The sequence below is a fragment of the Glycine soja genome, chromosome 15 (genome assembly GCF_004193775.1).
Source record: "Glycine soja cultivar W05 chromosome 15, ASM419377v2, whole genome shotgun sequence".
In the NCBI taxonomy this organism is placed as follows: domain Eukaryota; kingdom Viridiplantae; phylum Streptophyta; class Magnoliopsida; order Fabales; family Fabaceae; genus Glycine; species Glycine soja.
The window spans coordinates 3,264,779-3,284,335 of NC_041016.1; the positions used below are offsets into that span (position 1 = coordinate 3,264,779).

At 34.3% G+C, this 19,557-nt stretch overlaps 4 protein-coding genes across 9 annotated transcripts; 2 read left to right on the top strand and 2 right to left on the bottom strand.

Moving 5' to 3' along the window:
* Positions 1-4,826, top strand: LOC114388546. Its single transcript, XM_028349086.1, has 3 exons — positions 1-212; positions 1,225-4,214; positions 4,320-4,826. The coding sequence occupies exons 1-2, from the start codon at positions 174-176 to the stop codon at positions 2,014-2,016; spliced, it is 831 nt and encodes a 276-aa protein (XP_028204887.1). The 5' UTR covers positions 1-173; the 3' UTR covers positions 2,017-4,214; positions 4,320-4,826.
* On the bottom strand, positions 4,670-6,198 carry LOC114388548 (60S ribosomal protein L23A). 2 transcript variants are annotated; one of them, XM_028349087.1, is made up of 4 exons: positions 6,097-6,198; positions 5,978-6,013; positions 5,286-5,649; positions 4,670-4,992 (listed from the first exon to the last, which is right to left on the bottom strand). In XM_028349087.1, exons 2-4 carry the CDS (start codon positions 5,988-5,990, stop codon positions 4,908-4,910), a joined length of 462 nt encoding a protein of 153 aa, XP_028204888.1. In that variant the 5' UTR covers positions 5,991-6,013; positions 6,097-6,198; the 3' UTR covers positions 4,670-4,907. The 2 variants fall into 2 exon arrangements, with proteins under 2 accessions (XP_028204888.1, XP_028204889.1); XM_028349088.1 differs by lacking the exons at positions 5,978-6,013; positions 6,097-6,198 and adding an exon at positions 5,755-5,860.
* An 883-nt stretch (positions 6,199-7,081) lies between these two features.
* On the bottom strand, positions 7,082-10,539 carry LOC114388296 (monofunctional riboflavin biosynthesis protein RIBA 3, chloroplastic-like). 4 transcript variants are annotated; one of them, XM_028348712.1, is made up of 8 exons: positions 10,444-10,539; positions 10,279-10,365; positions 9,890-10,175; positions 9,286-9,507; positions 8,834-9,159; positions 8,525-8,654; positions 7,983-8,279; positions 7,082-7,495 (listed from the first exon to the last, which is right to left on the bottom strand). In XM_028348712.1, exons 2-8 carry the CDS (start codon positions 10,332-10,334, stop codon positions 7,241-7,243), a joined length of 1,572 nt encoding a protein of 523 aa, XP_028204513.1. In that variant the 5' UTR covers positions 10,335-10,365; positions 10,444-10,539; the 3' UTR covers positions 7,082-7,240. The 4 variants fall into 4 exon arrangements, with proteins under 4 accessions (XP_028204513.1, XP_028204512.1, XP_028204514.1 ...); XM_028348711.1 differs by having other exon boundaries at positions 9,890-10,205; XM_028348713.1 differs by lacking the exon at positions 10,444-10,539 and having other exon boundaries at positions 10,279-10,417.
* A 1,473-nt stretch (positions 10,540-12,012) lies between these two features.
* LOC114388298 (UDP-galactose/UDP-glucose transporter 5-like) lies at positions 12,013-18,489 on the top strand. Of its 2 annotated transcripts, XM_028348714.1 has the most exons (11): positions 12,014-12,563; positions 13,213-13,326; positions 13,450-13,542; positions 13,651-13,716; positions 15,094-15,192; positions 16,023-16,102; positions 16,557-16,669; positions 17,182-17,270; positions 17,484-17,570; positions 17,653-17,721; positions 17,932-18,489. In XM_028348714.1, exons 1-11 carry the CDS (start codon positions 12,438-12,440, stop codon positions 18,049-18,051), a joined length of 1,056 nt encoding a protein of 351 aa, XP_028204515.1. In that variant the 5' UTR covers positions 12,014-12,437; the 3' UTR covers positions 18,052-18,489. The 2 variants fall into 2 exon arrangements, with proteins under 2 accessions (XP_028204517.1, XP_028204515.1); XM_028348716.1 differs by lacking the exon at positions 13,651-13,716 and having other exon boundaries at positions 12,013-12,563.
* The last annotated feature ends 1,068 nt before the right edge of the window (positions 18,490-19,557 follow it).

Sequence of the window (19,557 nt, forward strand, 5' to 3'; positions counted from 1 at the left end):
TAGAAAGTCCCCACTCTACTCTCCCATGCCATCCCTTCGTTCTGTCTTATGTGCCCTCTCTCTCTCTATAAATAAGCCTCAATGTCCTATCCTCAAACTCCCCTAGCAGCTAGATAATACTTTTGTTTTCCAATTTTCTCTGCTCCTGTTCTCTTCTTTCATAACAGAACCACATGGAAAATCCCTCGGGTTCCATATTCAGTTATCACGAGGTGGGTCATTGCATATTTCTTAATTCTTTATCTGCTCTCCACACCATCCCTCACTACATCATCTTAATGATTAATCACTCTTTTCCTTTCGTCACACTTGCATACATACATGTCTTCTCTGGGTTTGTTTCATTAGTTTTCCAGTTTCAATATTAGTTTAACGTTAAAGGGTTCATAATTTGTTGCCTTCTTTCTCTTTTACTTTTTTATTCTTTTCAAGTATTTTATTGTTTTTACAGTTTTACTAGATCAAGAATGGTATATACCGGTTTTTTGTTTTTTTCTTCCTTCCTTACATGAATTATGAGTTCAGGTATAGTTTTTTCACTGCTTCCATCTTCTTTCGTGTTCGTCGGTTGAACCTCTTGAAAGAATGAGACATGTCACGAAAAAATTGTGGAGACGAATTCTTGGGCATTAATTTTCAGGGCCCAACAATGTCAATTTTATCTTAAAGATTGATTCCTTATCTTAATTTTCTCTTTCTTGATTTATTTTGCACAAATATCTTTATTAATCATACTTTTATTTTAGATATTTTCTTTCTTCTTTTATAAGGAAATATCTATCTTAACCCTTTTCCTGTAATTTGACTTTCTTATTAAACAGCAAATTAAATAATCAAACATCAACAGCTTCACTGTTTCTAAAACCTTATTCTGTGTTGATTTTTTTTTTTTTTACCAAAAAGCTTTGAATTATATTTTTTCCTTGGGCGATTATTGAGATTTTTTAGTTCTATGACAATCCAAAAGCGAGGCAGGTGAAAAGTCTCGATTTTCAAGGCCAAAGGGTTGATCTTTTTGTGTACACACTACACACCAAAGTTGTCGTTTTCTTTCTTTCTTTAGGTTTTGCTATAAAAAAAAATCACTTTCACACACTAACAGAGTCACAGTCAATAATCTCGGTGTGCATGAGACGTGCGCAATCACTGAATGTTAAAAGTAGTTACAATTCCTTGACTTCCAACAGTCCATTTTCTCAACACAATTTTCATCAAATTATGCAGAGTTGTGATGAGTTGAGGCAGAAGCTCTTGGCCACCACACTGGAACTGGAGACCATGGAGAACGTGAAGAGGGAACTGATGAATCTGCTGAAGATGGCATACCAGGAGAGAGACGAAGCAAGACAAGAGCTTCAAAAACTCGTTAAAAAACTAACACCCCCCGCTTTGTTCGAAGTCCCTTCCATGATGATGATTCATGCACCAACCAAAGCAAACTCTAGCATCACAGAATCCAACAGCACCTCGCACGTTTCCTCCTCCGTAGATTCCCTTCTCGATTCAGTTTCTCCTCCCGAATTCTCCAACATGAACAACATCAATGTCGACTCCCACAACTTGGGTGGTTACCTCAAACAACCTTCGGTTCAAAACAACCTGTGTGTCTCTCAAAAGCGCACCTGTGATGTTGGGGACGAGGTGATTGAATACATTGCTAAAGGAAAAGTGTTGCCTCAAAAGGGTAATCTCCTCAAAGCTGTGATGGACGCGGGTCCTTTGCTTCAGACACTCCTTGTTGCGGGGCCACTTCCCACGTGGCGAAACCCCCCTCCTTTGCAGAACATAAAGATTCCACCTCTCAATGTTCAAGACTTTGCTTCCAATAATAATAATGTGAATACATTGAATTCACTTAAAAAACCAATGCTTGCACCCTCTCATTATTCTACACAGCCTACTACGCTCAATGTTTCTGTTGTCAACAATTCATTCCAGATGACTTCAAATGCTACTTGCAAGAATCTCGCACCATCGAGGATTCCACAGAGCCATCAGCATCTTCTACGCAATTAGTTCCCCCTCCCAAGTTTTTTTATTCTGTAAATGGAGTTAGAATTTATTGGTGTAAATGGCATACCCGGGCTTTGATTCAATCCTCAAGCTGACATATTTTGGTCCTAGTTGAAGAGTAAGTCCTTATTTCCAAACGTGACAATTTATTTCAAAATTTGATTTTATTTTTTCCTTGTGCTTTTTTGACAAACTTAAGAATCCTGTTGTCTGGTTCTTTTGTTTTATATCTAACCAAACATATTACATTCTCATCTGTTTATGGGTAAGTGGGAGTAATGAAATTGTTTACAGAATTTTTTTCTAATTTTAAGATATTATTATCGATTTTAAGATTAAAATGGAGAAAGTGTCAGTAAAAAGGGTCCTGTGAAGAGGAAAATCCGAGAAAGAGGAAGTCATTCTTAAATTTGTCCAAAAATAATAATAAAAGTTAATGAGATGTTGTGCTGGACATAAACAAAAAAGTGTTGAAGCATCTTAAATTCATATTCTTCCTTGTCTTTATTATGTTGCCTTATGTGTTTCATCTAATATCTTTGTTCATGTTTTTTTTTTCCAACAGAAAAACAAAATTTTTTCTGAATGATTTGTTTATATAAGTAGTCTTATTTGAGAATTTGCGGCGCAAGTAATTAGTCCATGCTTCTGCTCCAAATACGAATATATATGTTCATAGATATTATTGTTAACATCGGTATCATAAAAGAAAAGAGTTATAACCGAAATAGCAAATTAATACAATGCGAAATCCTTGACATAATCTCCAACAGTGCGTCTGTTTGGCGGTACAATTTTCATATATAATATCTTCCAAATAAGTTTTATTGAAACCCCTTAGAAACTCTATGTAACCTCGCATTTTAATTACGTCTGATTAAAATGTCTTTAGGCTTGGCGGCTAGAGACGCTGGTATATTTTTTGCAGTATGTATGTTGTTCATTATGGAGAGTGAGTGGAAAAATCTTGTGCGTTTTTTGTCTAGACTTAAGCGTTCAAACTCTGGTGGTAGAAAGGGCAATTGGCTGAGGAAACAATTCCTAATGAGTATTCTATGGATTTTCGAAGCGGTAACTTTGAGTCCTGTGTGATAATTTCTCTTCCAGTGTGTGAGTTTAAGAGAGACGAGGTTGAGGGGGAACATATGCCAGTTAATGCGGACTGGGCCATTTGTTTGGGGGAATGGCTCAAACTTCTTCTTAATTGCACCCACGGTTTCCACGTTTCATGCATTGACACGTGGCTTCGGTCTCATTGGAATTGCCCTCTTTGCAGAGCTTGTGTAGGTCATGATGACACAGTCTTCTGATTAATTTGTGTTGACAATCACTTTTGAGGAGAGTTGTTCATAACATGGCCAATCCTTTTGCATTCTTCTAAAGTTAGACTTATCATGATTCAAACTTCAAGTATCAAGAATTCTTTTTTTCTTTAAAAAAAAAAAAAAAAACTTAAGTGTCTGAATTAAGCCTTCACATAGTGTGTCGGAATTATAGGTTGGAAAATTAAATTTAAATGAAACTCGTCTTGTAAACTTGTTAGAGGTGCCCAATTTAGTTTTATCTAAAAGGGGTTAGCAATGTGAGTAATAAATTTGCAATAGTTTGAATTGGAATAGTTAGAGGTGCCCAATTTAGTTTTATGGGTAATAATTCCTATAACATGGGTTTCTTGTTTACTTGTTCATTTGAGGAGTAGGAGTACAAGATAAAAGTATTTGGTCTAAGCAGTGACTTGAGGAATCTACCATAAATACGCAAACTAGGGATTGTGACCATACTTGGTAGAATGGAGACGTAAATTGAACAGCCAAAATAATCTCATTTTTTTGGACCATCAATAATTTCTTTAGAATTGGGCATTTTTCCAAATTATTCTGCTTATTTGTATTTGTATCACCGTACCATATCATCTATACTATCGTAATTACTAATGGTAATGTGTATGAGGAAGCATCTCTCTGGCCTAATACGAGGATATAAGTAGTGCCAGCAAGCGGATAGTGTCACATGCCTACAGACTACAGTATACCACAACTTTGAAAAACACACTTGATACTACACGTATATTAGGCTCTTGTGCCAAATTGACCAATTCATACAAATGAGAGAAGACCAACATCAACATTCTTTTAAACACAACATACAAATGGCCGAAAATATTGGCTTGGCAAACCTAACTACTTTTTTCGTTGTGTCAGGTAACCATTTTTCCTGTTGCTAATTAATTAGCATTATCAGTGTTTTAAACACTCTTAAAGTGTTGAGAACAATTCTTAACTTTTTTTTTTATACACTCTTTTAAGTTTGTTGGGAGGCAACCTCGGCGGGAGAGGAGATTATAGAAGATGTGCTGTGAGACAACAAAGGTCGAAGAAGGAAAGACACTGGAGAACCAGTTGAGGGTATTTGACTAGAGAAAGAAAGTGTTGAGAGGGAATTTCAGTGTGGAGGACTTCTTGTCCTATCACCATCTCATTCAATCTTATATGCCTTATTTGTATGTTAAATGGTGCTTCAAAATTAAATTCAGTATTACCTCCTGAATCTTATTTATAAGAAACTAGAATAAAATACACTACAAATAAATAGGACCAGAGGTATATAATTAGAGGTGACGGTGGTATATCCAGCATTGAAAAAGTTGCTCAAAAACTTACATTGGATAATAATAACGGCCCATTTACTCATCAAATTTGAAATTGTAACAATGTAAATATAATTCCAATTGAACTAAAATACACCAAATAACAAACCGCAAAATTTAGAACTTAACCTTCAAATGTCTCCCTTTCAAAAAAAAAAAAAAAAAACCTTCAAATGTCTCCCCTCAATGTTCACAAAACAAACTACCATCTAAACAGAAATCGACTTTGGTGAGGCCAGGAATTAGTTTAGATAATTCCAATCTTGTTGGCCACATCCAGGGCGTCATAATCAGGTGTCAACCGGACATAAGCCTTCTTGGTGCCGTCGGGCCTGCAACAGAAAAATCTAAATTCAGAAGAAATGATTTGTTGTAAGTATCAATGCAAGTTTTTCATACAAATTTGTTGTTTCATTTGCATGTTATGGCAACATTGGGTTTCATATGCCACATTTCAAAGTTTCCCTGTGCACAACATGAACCCGTTGTCACACCAGCATGCCACAAACCAAAAAGCACAAAACATGTATGTCTCAGTAATAAAATTCACTGCAAGCATACCATTGTCATTAGCAATAAAAAATCATCAAACAAATTCTAAAAGCATCACTACATAAAGACTCACCTGATTAAGGTGTTTACTTTCTTGGTCTGAATATCATACATCTTCTTGACTGCATCCTTGATCTTCTTCTTGTCAGCCCGCAAGTCGACTATGAAAACCAAAGTGTTGTTGTCTTCAATCTTCTTCATTGCAGACTCAGTTGTGAGAGGATACTTCAATATCTGATAGTGATCAAGCTTGTTCCTGGGTGGAGCACTAATGCGTGGGTATTTAGGGTTCCTATCCTTTTTCAAGGTCTTTGGTCGATGGAAGGTAACAGATGTTCGGATCTTCTTGGTCTTTTTCTTTAAAGTAGCACCTGACTTAACAGCCTTAGCAGTTTTCAAGGCTTGTGCCTTTGGATCAGCCTTCTTTAAACTATCAGCTGCATTAAACACTTGCTCTAGTCACACATCACACTCCATACAAAATAATCAAAAGCTAACTACTTTTTAAACAGCATAATCTTCAACACAATGCAGATAATTACCTAATTCCATTCCAGTAACACTGGAAGAATTAACCTAACAGCACACATAGAAATACTTAATCTCAATCCCTACAACATTCATGGAATCCCTAATTTTCATTATCCAACAGCGAAAACAAGGTTTGACTTTGACATGTGAGTACCTAATCAGAGAGTAAATATAGATGCTTAACCACCGGCTCGCAATTTTCATAAGCCGGATTTCGAAATATTAAAACAATACCTTTAGGAGCCATAGGTGTTAAATCTTCGGGAAACCCTAAAAGAAAAACAACACGAACATAAGACTCGTTATATGAACTGAACCAGACGGAGAGACAATGGGAGAGTATAGAGCACAACCTGCGTGTAGGAAGCAGAGGCACCGGTAAGTTCTAGGGTTTGGTTCCGTCTTATACACGGGCTACGTATGAAATTGTTTCGGTTAAGACCCATGGGCTAGCCTAGCTAGGCCCATTGACAACATTCGCGTCTAAACCCAAGACGACGAAGATTATATTTTCAGTCTAATTTTTTTTTGAATATTTGTTTAATTTAATTCGTTTTTTTTTTGTATGTTTCATTAATAATATAGTATCGAGTTAAATAAATTAATAATATAGTCCTATTTTATTATATATAAACTTAAATAAAAATAGTAAATATATACATCAATATAATTCCCATTTGATGTTTATTTTTACATCGCGATAAATAAAAATATTTGCCAAAGATTTATTTAATTTGATTTTTTCATGTTTCACTAATAGTACTTAAATATTATTTATATGCATAATACTATATCCCCACCCTGCAACACATGATATTTTTATTTCTTTCATCTTTTTATCTATGAAATAGCATTTGTTTCAAAAAAATAAAAAGATAAATATTAATCAATTTAAAATAGATTATATTTTGAGTAAAATGTTTCAACATCATATCAAGGCTAAACACAAAACTAGTATAAAAAAAATCCAAAACAAGTGTAAAAAAAAAAAGAATTTATCTGCATAAGTTATTTTTGTCGCACAGATAATACGAGGTGTCAGCTCAAATGACATCTCATGATAATTGTTTATTCTCATGTAAGAGGCGTTAATCTAAATTTTGAGTAAAAAAAAGTATTTTGAGTAAAAAACATTAATCGGTTTATATATATATATATATATATATATATATATATATATATATATATATGACCCAATATTTAATAAAAAAAACATTTAGTACATTATAAATATTTTAAAAATTCAATATTTATATATATTTTTTTAAATGATTAAGTGTATTGAATTTTTTTAACTAGTATTTTTTTAAGGAACTTATTTTCAATATAAAAATAAAATAAAGCAATGAAATATCAGGCAATTTAAAACTTTCGAGCAGCAACTGTACGTACAGGAAACTGAATACAATTTTCACAAATGAATTTCATCCTTTAAATAATTTTTTACACTATATGAGATTCTTTTTTCTTCTTTTTTGCTGTAAGTTTTTGTGTAGACTATGTGTTCTCCAGTGAGTCTCCGTTATTTACAGTAGAACCGTTGAATCCAGGTAATGATCCTTGTAAATCAGAGCCATAAATATGACCCATTTTGGTCCTTTTTGTTTCCAGGTATCTCTTGTTTTCCTCTGTGATTGGTGTCAACACAGGAACTCGCCCTACCACTGCCAAACCATATCCTTTAAGACCAACAAACTTTGCTGGGTTGTTTGTCATAAGCCGCATTGTTCGAACTCCTATATCCCTCAAAATCTGCACATTTTCATGTTTATTAATTTATCAGCACCAAGATTAGCTTATTTTCGAACTAAATTTTCTCATTTATAACACCAATTGTTTGAAATGTATTCTTCCATCAAATTACTAAACTTTTGATACATGTAAAGTTTATTACACTTTCAATCAATTAGAACTGTGCAAATTATATGAGTTTGTGGTTTAACGTTTGAATGAACGGACACACATTTCAAAGCAGTAATATGTGAGAAGTAATAATTTTTTACTTTTGCTTGAACGGCGGTTTAAAGGGTGCACAACGGGGAAACAAACATAGCCTATATGATGGGATGATTAAATTTTCTCCATCAAATAACTCTTTCTTGCTTGAAATTAAATATTACAAGACACTAAGAGTGGGTTAGACAAGAGAGGTTTAAAGGGTAACATTAAAACCTTGGCTCATTATTGATTAATTTAAAACACATAGTATAAGCGAGAATGAATGGATGATGAATCTGACCTGTGCACCAATCCCATATTCACGAGCATCAACAGCTAAGCCGAGTTCTATGTTTGCTTGGACCGTGTCATGACCTTGATCCTGCAAATTATACGCTTTAAGTTTGTGACCAAGGCCAATGCCTCTTCCCTCATGACCTCGAAGATACACAACTACTCCCCTACCTGCTTCTTCTATTAACCGCATTGCCAAATCTAACTGGTTGCCACAGTCACACCGAGCTGATCCAAATATATCCCCAGTTAAACATTCTGAATGTACTCGTACTAGCACATCTTGTCCATCTCCCATGTCTCCCTATGTATATTTACAAGACAATAAGTAACTGATCATAAGAGATTATAATTCAGAAAAAATCATTCAGTTTGTTTTAAGCTCTTTCTTGTACATATATTCCATGAAAATCAATTAACAAAGTTATGCTTCACCATACAGACTCTTTATTCATGAGTGTGTTAGCAGCTTTGTAGAGAAAGTGAATGGGATACTCATACTACAAACAAGGTGAAAGTGTGAACCCCTTTTGTAGAGAACTTTCTTACCTTTACAACAGCCACATGTTCAGTTCCATCCAACTTTGAGCTGTAGCAATATGCTTGAAATAGGCCCCATTTAGTAGGCAGGCGAGAAACTGAGGTTCTTTCAACCAATTTTTCTCTCTTTCTCCGATACCTTGAAGAACAAGTAAACAGATCACATCATTAAGTGAATTTGATTAGCTTATAAACCAATTAAAGTCGAGTGTTGAATGCAACTAGCAGAACTTAGAAATACTAAGAAGGAATAAATATCATTTACAATTTCTCGACCGTGAAGGAAAGGTAAATTAAGGTGATTGATTACTCACTTACCTTATCAAATCAGTTATTGAGACAATTGGTAAGGTGTATTCCGATGCTAACTTTCTTAAATTGAGCAAAGATTGCATAGAGCCATCATTTTCATCAACAAGAGCCGAAAGAACAGAAATTGGGGGCAAGCCAGCCAGTGCAACTAAGTCCAGTGAGGCCTCAGTGTGACCTGCTCTTCTAAGAACCCCACCATTTCTGTACTTAAGAGGAAACACATGACCCGGTTTTCTGAAATCCTCTGATTTGGACTCAGGAGATGACAGAGCAAGAACAGTTTTCGCTCTATCAGCAGCTGATACACCCGTAGAAGTTCCAGATTTCACATCCTAAGGTAAAACAACAGAGTTTCATAATGTCAATTGCAATGATCTCTGTTGAGCTTCAGATTGAAGCACCAATCTAAGTAACTTGATATAGATAGGATTCAAAACTTTGAATATGATAATACATACCACTGTGATAGTGAAGGTGGGAGCAGAAGAGTCCTCATCTTCAGTCTCTGGTGACATTAAAGGGAGGTTCAGTCTTTGAAGATCCTCCTCTTTCATGCCAACAGAAACGATCCCTGATCCGTGCTTAATCATGAAGGCAATATCCTTGGGACTAGTAAGAGATGCAGCCATGATAAGATTTCCTTCAATATCGCCGTTTTCATCATCTACCACAATCACAAACTACAAAAGAAAATTGCACCAGTTGTCAGGTTATTCATCAAACGTACACGGTACACATAAACAAGAGAATTTATATGTGTACTTCACTCATACATTAGCTTATTTTGGAGAACAACACCTTATTAGATAGCTATTGAGAAAAGAAAACATGCAATAAGATCCTGTTTGAATGAGCTTTTACCTTCTGGGACAATATTTAATTTCATTTTATTATCTCTGCTTTTTGGTAAGAATCACAAGTGTATTATTTATTTCATTTGAGATGATTTTGTTTGAGCTAGGTAGAACCACATATTGAAGATGGGAACTTGAGATCACTAATAAAACTGGAAAATTAACATATTTGCTAGACAAAATGACTGAGAAATTGCGCAGAACCAACCTTGCCTTGGCGTAATGCATTAAGCGCTCGTTCAATGGAAGAGTAGCCTTTAGAGGGACAATCTGGATCACCTTCGGCATCACTGACAAAGAAATCAGTGGTTTCTGGTGTTAGTTCAGCGTCTAACGTTTCAAATGAAGCTGAAGAAGACTCGTTATTATTTAAGGCACCTAAGAGGGAACCATTCTCATTTCTCTTCAAATTACTATCGTCAAACAAGTCTTCTACTCCAGCAGCACAACAAGCTGAGTTCCAGACTTTGTTCTTCCATAGGCCTAGTCTTGCACTGTGATGAATACCGTAGGAACGATGCAAGCTGAGGATAAATTAAGAATATTTAACTTGAATTTAGAGAGAACACAAGTGTTACGTAGGGAATGTGTAAATACCTTGAGCTAGTGATGACGTGGGAAATCAAAGGATGAGCGAATGAAGCAGAGTCCATAGGCTGGGACTTGAAAATTTATTCTCAGAAACTGAAACACACACAAATTTGTGTTCTTATTTCATGTAACGCAAAATAATATACAAGGAAAATAGGAAAAAGAATCCACCTCTAGTTATGGATGTGATTCCACAAGGAACCGTTATCCAATATTTCTAGCTAGTTGTACTTTAGCAAAGACTAAGAACCACAACCTTTTTGTGCATAATAACGAGTGGTATGAGTATGACTATTGCCTAGCGGTTTGTCATCTTAAATAACAATTGCTCTCATTTGGTTAAAAGTTACTATCAGTGAACTAGTACACCAATGTTTTAGAGATCCCATTAACACCCTTCATTCCTCTCTTTTTGTCTCATCAAGTATCCATTACCTATCATTTTTTCTTCCCTCTCCGGGTATATTAGCTTATGGAGTGTTCAAGAAATATATTTTTTATTATATCTAGGTTCTCTTCATCTCTCTCCTTTTCTCATTATATAAATTGTCATGTCTATTAGTTTCTTTTTATTTCTATCTCTCAGTTCCTTCCGCCCATTGAAATGCACATTGAACATTTTTCATTGGTTAAATATCCATTCGTAGTTGTGTTGTACAAAAATCTTTCTTATTATATGACTTTACTGTTAAAAAATTAAGAAAATACCATTAAAATTTTTATTTTTATTTATATAAATTGTTAATAAAAATATTTTTATATAGACATTCAATAAAATTTAATTTATTGTCATACCATAATAATAAATAGAATGACGCGTTAAAACGACTAGATCTTATTTTATGATCGTATCGTGTAAAAAATGTAATAAAAATTCATCTATATATCAATATTTAGAAAAATAAACGTGTCATGTGAAAAATGAAAATCTATACATCTATACTTATAATAAAAACGATATTCACATTTGATTTTTACTTTTGACTTATGTAATTTTGGTGTTGTATTTTTTAAAATTCACAAGTTTCATCTCTATATTTTAAAATAGAGATATTTAATTATCTTATTTTTTAAAATTCATAATTTTAATCTCTTATTTTAAAATAAAAACATTTAATCTTTTAGTTTTCTAAAATCTGCGACTTTAATCATTCCATCAAATTTAAAATGTTGATCGGTTAATAAATTAACATGATATAATTCAAAAATTTAGTGATATAACATGCGATTATTTATTTAATTAACCTCATAGTCTAAATTAATCTTTCAACAACCAACTTTTTTCTTTTTTAAGGAAGGATCAAAATTACATATTTTTATAAAATAAGAAGATTAAATGTTTTTATTTTTAAATTGGAAGACTAAAATTATGAATTTTAAAAAATATAAGAACTAAATATCTCTATTTTAAAATAGATGAAAAAAATTAAAAAATTAAAAAATAGGAGAATAAAATATTTAAGCCTTTACTTTTGTATACCATACCCTTTGACCGCTATAAATCATGTATTGCTTTATTTGAATTTTATTTTCTCATTTTCTTTCCAATCTTTGGCATCTCCCGTATGTTTATCTTTTAACTACTGCTATAATTATAAACCACATATAACTTGACACACCTTTCTTATTTTTAGGGATAAAATAATTGTTAAAACACACAGAAATCTTAAAAAAGAGTCAATAGTAAAGATGTAGTTAGTGAATCAAAGAAGCCGAATCAACTGAAAGCAAAATTGATCGAAATCGAATTCTTGGTTTGGGGGGAGGGGTTGACACGTCCAAAATGGAAAGGGCTTTTTTCATGGCAATTTGGCAAACAAAAGAACAAAACAAATCCGTGTACTATACCGTATTGTTGATGATGGTGAATGCAAGCTGACGTGGCAAACCAGTTCTCTTGCTTTTATTAATCTCACAGAAAATGATGCCGGAGAAAGCGATGCTTATGAATCTCTCTCTCTCTCTCTCTAACAGAACCCAAAACAAAACAAAACTAATGCTATGTCTCAGTTAGTTCTTCTGAGTCTCCGAGGTTAAGAGTTGAGCTAAGACGCGACACACACACCTCTCTAACTCTAACATTCAAAATTCGATGTCGGGGTTTTGATCCCCTAGCTGAGGTCCCACAGCCTCTTGTATTGTATTGTGTTGTATGTATTTGGGGTATGGCGGAATCATCCACTAGTTCTGCTGTTTCAGTTGATTCCATTTCCAGAGACAACAAGTTCTGGAAAGGGGCATTTGCTGTCGCTGGAATCATGCTTACCCTCGTCACCTATGGTGTCTTGCAGGTTTCATTTTCTTTAGTTCATTCATTTACTTGTCGCATCTATCTCTTCATTTGTCATAACAGTGCTAGGATCTCTTTATTTTTTTCTTCAATCTCGTTATTATTATTGTTATTATAGAAATGCAGATTCTGGGGGGCACTGTGGTAGTTCAAAACCGAGTGAAATTAGTGATCTCTAATCGTTTCTGCACATTTCCTTCACTGGGTCTAACTCTTCTTAATGAGTCAAATCTTGAGCTTTTAACAATGGCTGCAATTAACTTAGTAAATATACTCTTGGTTTGATAAATTAGAATACCATTGCTAGGCATCCCTGGACAATACGTTGTTGTACATAAAAAGAGACGGGGGGGGGGGGGGGGGGGGAAGGAATAGTATTAACAACAAACGTTCACCTAGTGAGATAAGGCTTTTGTTGTTGTACAAGCAACAAACATGATCGGGTTGCTAATACTCTTGGTTGGAGTAGTCATACTTAGTAATTTGATGCTTATTTTGCTGTATAATTTGCATACAAGGTACGAGTGGGTTCATACAAATTAGACCAGGATTTCTTTCTTTTGAATGGATAGTTCATAGTAGTATCAAAGTTCTGTCAGAGTCCAACATTTATCCAGGAATTTACATTAGAAATTTCTTTCTTGCAACAGGAAAAGATCATGAGAGTGCCGTATGGAGCAGAAAAGGAGTATTTCAAGCATTCACTGTTTCTTGTTTTCTGCAACCGCATCACAACATCTGCTGTTTCTGCTTGTTCTTTGCTGGTAAGTGTATGCAAAAATACTGTCACATGCTTGCGTAGGTTTGATACATTTTGCAGTGTTTCAATTAAGGTGTACCTTTCCTGTGACTACATTTTTCTTCATAATTTTCAATGTTTCTTACAGGCAAGTAAAAAAGCAATGGACCCAGTAGCTCCCATTTATAAGTATTGCCTTATCTCGGTATCAAACATACTAACTACAACTTGCCAGTATGAGGTAAGTGTCATATTTTCTGTTTGCCTGTAAGCTCATAAAAAGTTGCTAATGTTAATGGTTACAAGTTAGCAACCATGTTTTCTGGAATAATCATATTTCTTTTTACAGGCCCTCAAATATGTTAGTTTTCCTGTTCAAACCCTTGCCAAATGTGCAAAAACGATACCAGTTATGGTAGGTCAAACTTTAATACTATACCTAATAATCTAAGTTGCATTTATGGTGATGAGTGGCTAATTTATATATTAATTATATTACATCGCTGGTATTTGTAAATTTTTTTAGAATGTGGGTTTGGCCTAACTTAACCCCAAAAGTCAACTCACAGAATGAAGGTTGCTCCCAACTTATATATTATATCTTGGCACTATCTCTAGCCGATGTGAGACTTGTATTTTTTCCAACACGCTCAAGCACTTTTGGGCTTAGTGTATGAATAATATGGTGGGTGGTTCGTTAATGGATCTAGGATAGGCTCTATACCATCTTAGAATATGGGTTTGACCTAACTTAACCCCAAAAGTTAGCTCATAGGAAATCCAAGGGGGTAAATGAAGATTTTCACTAATGGGTTATAAGCAAATCATATGAGTGAACTTGATACCACACTTTAACCCAAAATCTTATGGCTCAAGTTTATGAGTCTTAACCTCACTTATATGGTGTTCAACCTTCTCATTCCTTCCTGATGTGTGATTTCATCTAACACTTGTAGTCCAATAATCTTTACCTCAAGTGTAAGTCTCTTCCACATGATAGTCTCTCCCTCAAGCAGAAGTCATTTTCAATCTATGAGAATCCAATGGTGGCCCTTAGAGCTTAGCCATGGCTATCCCAGTTCATCTAGTCAATCTTGCAAACATACTCTAGTACCTTGCACCGTCGCAACACTTGTGGACCCACTGTTTGGCCTCAACCGTCAGAAAGACTTTCGATACAAGAGATCTCCATGTCCATGGATCCATCACTGTCATTTACTCGTCTGAGCCGGTCACCAAATCAAATCATCAGCTCTGATACCAATTGTTGGGAAATTCGAGGGGTAAACACTGAGGAGATTTTTACCAGTGGGCCATGAGCAAACCATATGAGTGAACTTAACACCAAACTTTAACCCAAAAACTTAAGGCTTACGTTTATAGGTAGTATCCTCACTTATATGGTGTTTATTCTTCCCATTCTTATTTAATATTGGTTTTTTCCTCACACTTGTACTCCAACAATCTCCCCTTTATAATAGTGCTTTATTGTGTAATGTGTGTCAAGGATGACCATACTAAGCCTTTATTTATAATGAACAAATAGGATCAATATTGATTAAATAGGATCAATCTAATGATGAGTAATAAGGACTAAATCACTAATTACTATCTAATCATAAATAACAGAATAATATGTAATCTTAACAAAGTTGGTAGTTGAATCTTATTGTTTGACCTCACAATTTTGCAATCATTCCATTATCTTTAAACATTTGGTTCAAATTGGTCAAATACTTAAACTCAATTCTCTCTCTTTCCCACTGTCTTTATCCTTTTGTGTGTCATGCAGGTCTGGGGTGCCCTCATTATGCAGAAGAGATACCAGGGACCTGACTATTTGTTGGCTTTTTTAATTACCCTTGGTTGCTCAGTATTTATCCTATATCCGGTAATTACTGGGTTTTTGAACCAATTTTTTTCCTACTGCTTTATTATCAAATTCATCATTGGTCTTTATGGTTTATGCAATCATTTTTTATTGAAGAAATGGCAATGAATACCCATATGCTACCATATTAGCGTTCTTCAGTGATTTGATGTTGCATGTGGGCGGCACTGTTATTTCTTTTGGTAATAAAGAGGACTTTTGTTGAAGACATGATAAGAATGTTCTGTGAGTGAGGATATTATTATCCTTTAATTCAAATATCTCTCTTCTATTTCCATCATCTCAACCAAACACAACATTAGACAAAACCCAAAGAAATAACATGGCTTTTGAATTGTCCAGAATCATTATAGAAACACTCCTAAGAAGCTTTATGCACTATTTTGTCCAAAGACTTGGAAGTTCTAAACTAATAAAAAATTTGACATTGTTATCTACTTAAATAACCAATGCAAATAAAGCATGACTCTTATTTTTATTCGTAGGAATTGAACTTAGGTACCAAGGGGTGTACAACAACTCATGCACACTACTCACCCAATTGATTGCATTGATCCATAGGGAGAGAGTCAGTTCTGATAGAATACGCACTTTTGAACAATTGGGTTATAAACTGAGGGGTTGATATTGTGTTGTTGACTCGCAAGCCTTACCAGATTCTATGCATGTAATTATAACAACTGAGAGATAGTTTTTGTTGACAAATGTGTCTTTTTTTTGCTCATGTTCCATTTGGAAAGCATAATTTAACAAATATCACTTTCTTACTCTTGATTGCTGGCATGATTCTGCAATAAGCTAAACTCATGCTTGTGTTTTTTTAATTGTAGGCAGGAGCAGACATGAGTCCTTACAGTAGAGGAAGGGAAAATACAGTTTGGGGAGTTCTCCTAATGGTTGGCTATCTTGGGTATGCCACAGAACTTAATATATCTTTAAGTGTGTGATTTTATATGTTAAAGGGGAAGGGTCCAAAAAGTAATGCTACATCCACTGGTTGTGACATGGAAGGTATTTTAGTTGTCCAACTGTTCTCAATGTTGGGAAAAAATTAATTAAATTATCTTGCTCACCTATCACTTTGAATAATTTCCTGCATATAATTTTTATTTTACCTGGCTTTCAATGTTCAGAGTTATTATGGGCAACTACATAATCATTATGAACATTTTTGGTTGGTTTGAGCTGTACTGGTGATTTGAAGCCCATTATATAGCTAAAATCTCATTTTGAATTAGTTTGTACTTTTTTACTTTCAGACTCTTGAATGCATGCTTATACCAACTTACTTTAAGAATATATCTACAAAAATGTTTCACATGCTAGTCAGTCATTGAATCAGATTCGAATTTTTCATGTATTAGGTTTGATGGCTTTACAAGCACATTCCAAGATAAGTTGTTTAGAGGCTATGACATGGAGATACATAATCAGATATTTTACACAACATTGTGCTCTTGTATTCTTAGCCTGACAGGTTGGTTTGAAATTTTTTTGTTGAACCTTATGGCTTACACTGTCATACATTCTTGCCTGGTAATTTAATATGAAGATTTGTTGGGGTTGTTGAGGACAAAGCTTTATGATAGATAAAAATTTCTAGAAGTCTTGATGGTGTTTGGAAAACATATAACTTGTAACTGATCAAGGATGAACTTATTCAATTCAATAATGTTTTGCCCTCAAGCATTTAATATGGCAAACTTTCGATTGGTTTTTTTGCTGTTTGGCCTTCCTTTCTCATTTCTATACTAGCTAGCAGTTCACCATGACTACCAATTTCAAAGCAAGTATAAACTATCTTCACATCCAATTTTCTGAGTTAATCTGACCTTTCTCTAGACTTGTTTGGAAAGTAGTTTTTTTGTTTTTCTGAAATGTTGTTCTCTTATATTTTTCCATTTTATGATTATTTTTACTTCATCTTTGTTTCTTTTCTCGCTTCATAGTTAGAAATCCGTTCTTTTGACATTTGATATTTTTATTTAGGTCTTATCTTACAAGGACATTTAATACCAGCTGTAGAATTTGTTTATAACCATCATGATTGTTTCTTTGACATAGCATTGCTTTCTACTGTAAGTAAACTTCACCCATCTGTTTTGAATTTTATAAAGCATTCTCCCTTTTTATTTGTCTTGAGATATTTTTTAAATAGATACCAATCCCTGGGTCTATAATGCTTTTACAATTATTTTTTCCTTTGGCTATAAAAGCAAAACCAAAAATATTTCCCATTTTCTTCATCTTCTATTTCACTGAAGAAATATTTGAACTATTGGATTTCACAGGTTGCCACAGTTAGTCAATTTTTTATTTCATACACAATTCGCACCTTCGGTGCTTTGACATTTGCAACCATAATGACGACAAGACAGGTAAGTTGCGTAGATAAATCTATTTTTCATTTTCCAGACAATTGTTTTTTTTTCAATGTTTTTTTTATTCTAATTGTTGCAGTTGGTGAGCATTATGCTGTCATGTGTGTGGTTTGCCCATCCTCTTAGCTGGGAACAGTGGATTGGAGCTGTAAGACTCACTTTTTACCTTTACTAAACATTATAATGAATTGAGTCATATTGCACTTGCACTCTAAGATCACACTTTTCTTTATCCCTACATGCACCTATTTTGAACCATGCGTAGATGGATCAAAGCTTACACACACATTAGATGTGTGATCCAATGATCTTCTCAATGAATTTTATGATAAGCATTGTAATAGCAGTACACTATCAGGTCATTGTCTTTGGCTCCCTTTATGGAAAAAGCTTCTCGAGGAAAATGCCTCAAAAGACAACCTCCTCCATAACACTTGTTCAAAAGGGGGATCCAAATAATTTGAAGGACAATCCGTGACAGAGATGGAGGTAAATTTTCCTGAACTGACACCTGCTAATGTCTGCAGTGGTGATGTGGCTTCAGCTTTAACTTCAGAGTTGGGCATTCAATATTTAAGATCATGGATAGTTTCATTATACAGAGTTGGTTTGACTTAAAATCCAGTCAGCATCAGCTGCTGCTAGATGTGCAGATTTTGGAATCACAGTCATAACAATAGAGAACTTAAAAGGATTTTAACCCCGTATTTTTTGGTAGGGGAGATCAATTATAGACTGACTAGGGCCAAAAGATGCTTATAGATTGATATATGTACAATGCATTTGCTCAAGCAAAAGTTGTTACTTTGTTCTGTTTTTCAGAAATGTGTAGTGGAGAGAAATTTGTTTGTGGTAATTTCCAGGATCCGTTATTTACTTAGTGTAATTGGCAATTTTATGGTGTTATTATCTATAAGCATACTTTGCAAAATTATAACAGGCATAGATTGTACTAACATTAGGGAACCTTGATTCCCAAGTTCATTCTGCATGCACTAAGTTGTTTTTATGGAAGGAAAATGCTAATTAACTAACTTGGAAATAGTGATTCCCAAGAAATTTTCCATATTGGCTTTATTACCTGGTGATCAGAGAAGTAAAACTATTCAAGCTTATACTGAGGGAAGAAGGATAGAGAAATTGGAGAAAAGTAAGAAAATTGTTGAGCCCAAACGACTGAAGAGGGATCAGGATGATCAAAAAACTTTTGTATATCTATGATGTCTGCAAGCATTAAACACTTCATCCAATCTCTCTATCTGGTAAAAAAAAACAGTTTATTCATTGTTAGAAAGACTCTACACATTACTGAACATTTTACAAGCTTTTAACAGGGAGAATAACCAAGAAACATTGTGTGAAGAGTGTGGTCCATATAAAATTAATGATTTTCAATAAATTTCAACTAATCAAGCAAAAAGTATATGGAAGAGAGTTTAGAGAAACTCTGGCTAGCATTCAATAAAACACTTCCATCTTCATACATTTTCTTTTTGTGTGTTGGTGAAGAAAAGCCACATACGCCCATTCAACCTTTACAAATGAGGTTTCTTAGAATTGATCTAAACATATTATTTCTAAAAATGTTTGAATAACAATCAAACATTATAAAGATTCTATAGAATCTTATTCCGGGGAATGAGAATTTTCCCTATGTTAAAATGGCTAAATGTCACCTGTGTATTTATTTGTTTTTTTTTTCACATTCTCTTTTGGGCATCCTGCCCTGTGTCAGCGTTGGGGTAAATATGATCATCTCAGTAATATTTCTTTTAATTCTAGGCTCAAGTCCAATAATTCTGTTTTAAACCATAAATTAACGATAAACAAAAACCAAAGAATAATTTTGGGGTCTATTTTAAAACTTAAGATTGATTACGAAGTCTTACATATGAGCATGGCTTGGTTTTTTTAAAAATCCAAACCAAAATAACTAGTCTCAACTCCAAGTCCCCAACCACGATATGCTTCCACCGCATCTGGA

Bases quoted from the DNA above. Each gene is read 5' to 3' on its own strand.
- LOC114388298 (XM_028348714.1), top strand. From the start codon at position 12,438: ATGGCGGAATCATCCACTAGTTCTGCTGTTTCAGTTGATTCCATTTCC. The intron at 16,670-17,181 runs GTTGGTTTGAAA...ATTTTTATTTAG, and splicing joins TTGTATTCTTAGCCTGACAG to GTCTTATCTTACAAGGACAT. The intron at 17,571-17,652 runs GTAAGTTGCGTA...TAATTGTTGCAG, and splicing joins CCATAATGACGACAAGACAG to TTGGTGAGCATTATGCTGTC.
- LOC114388548 (XM_028349087.1), bottom strand. The intron at 4,993-5,285 runs GTGAGTCTTTAT...TTTCTGTTGCAG, and splicing joins AAAGTAAACACCTTAATCAG to GCCCGACGGCACCAAGAAGG.
- LOC114388296 (XM_028348711.1), bottom strand. From the start codon at position 10,334: ATGGACTCTGCTTCATTCGCTCATCCTTTGATTTCCCACGTCATCACT. The intron at 10,206-10,278 runs GTATTTACACAT...ATTTATCCTCAG, and splicing joins CACGTCATCACTAGCTCAAG to CTTGCATCGTTCCTACGGTA. The intron at 7,496-7,982 runs GTCAGATTCATC...GAAAATGTGCAG, and splicing joins AATATGGGATTGGTGCACAG to ATTTTGAGGGATATAGGAGT.
- LOC114388546 (XM_028349086.1), top strand. From the start codon at position 174: ATGGAAAATCCCTCGGGTTCCATATTCAGTTATCACGAG. The intron at 213-1,224 runs GTGGGTCATTGC...CAAATTATGCAG, and splicing joins CCATATTCAGTTATCACGAG to AGTTGTGATGAGTTGAGGCA.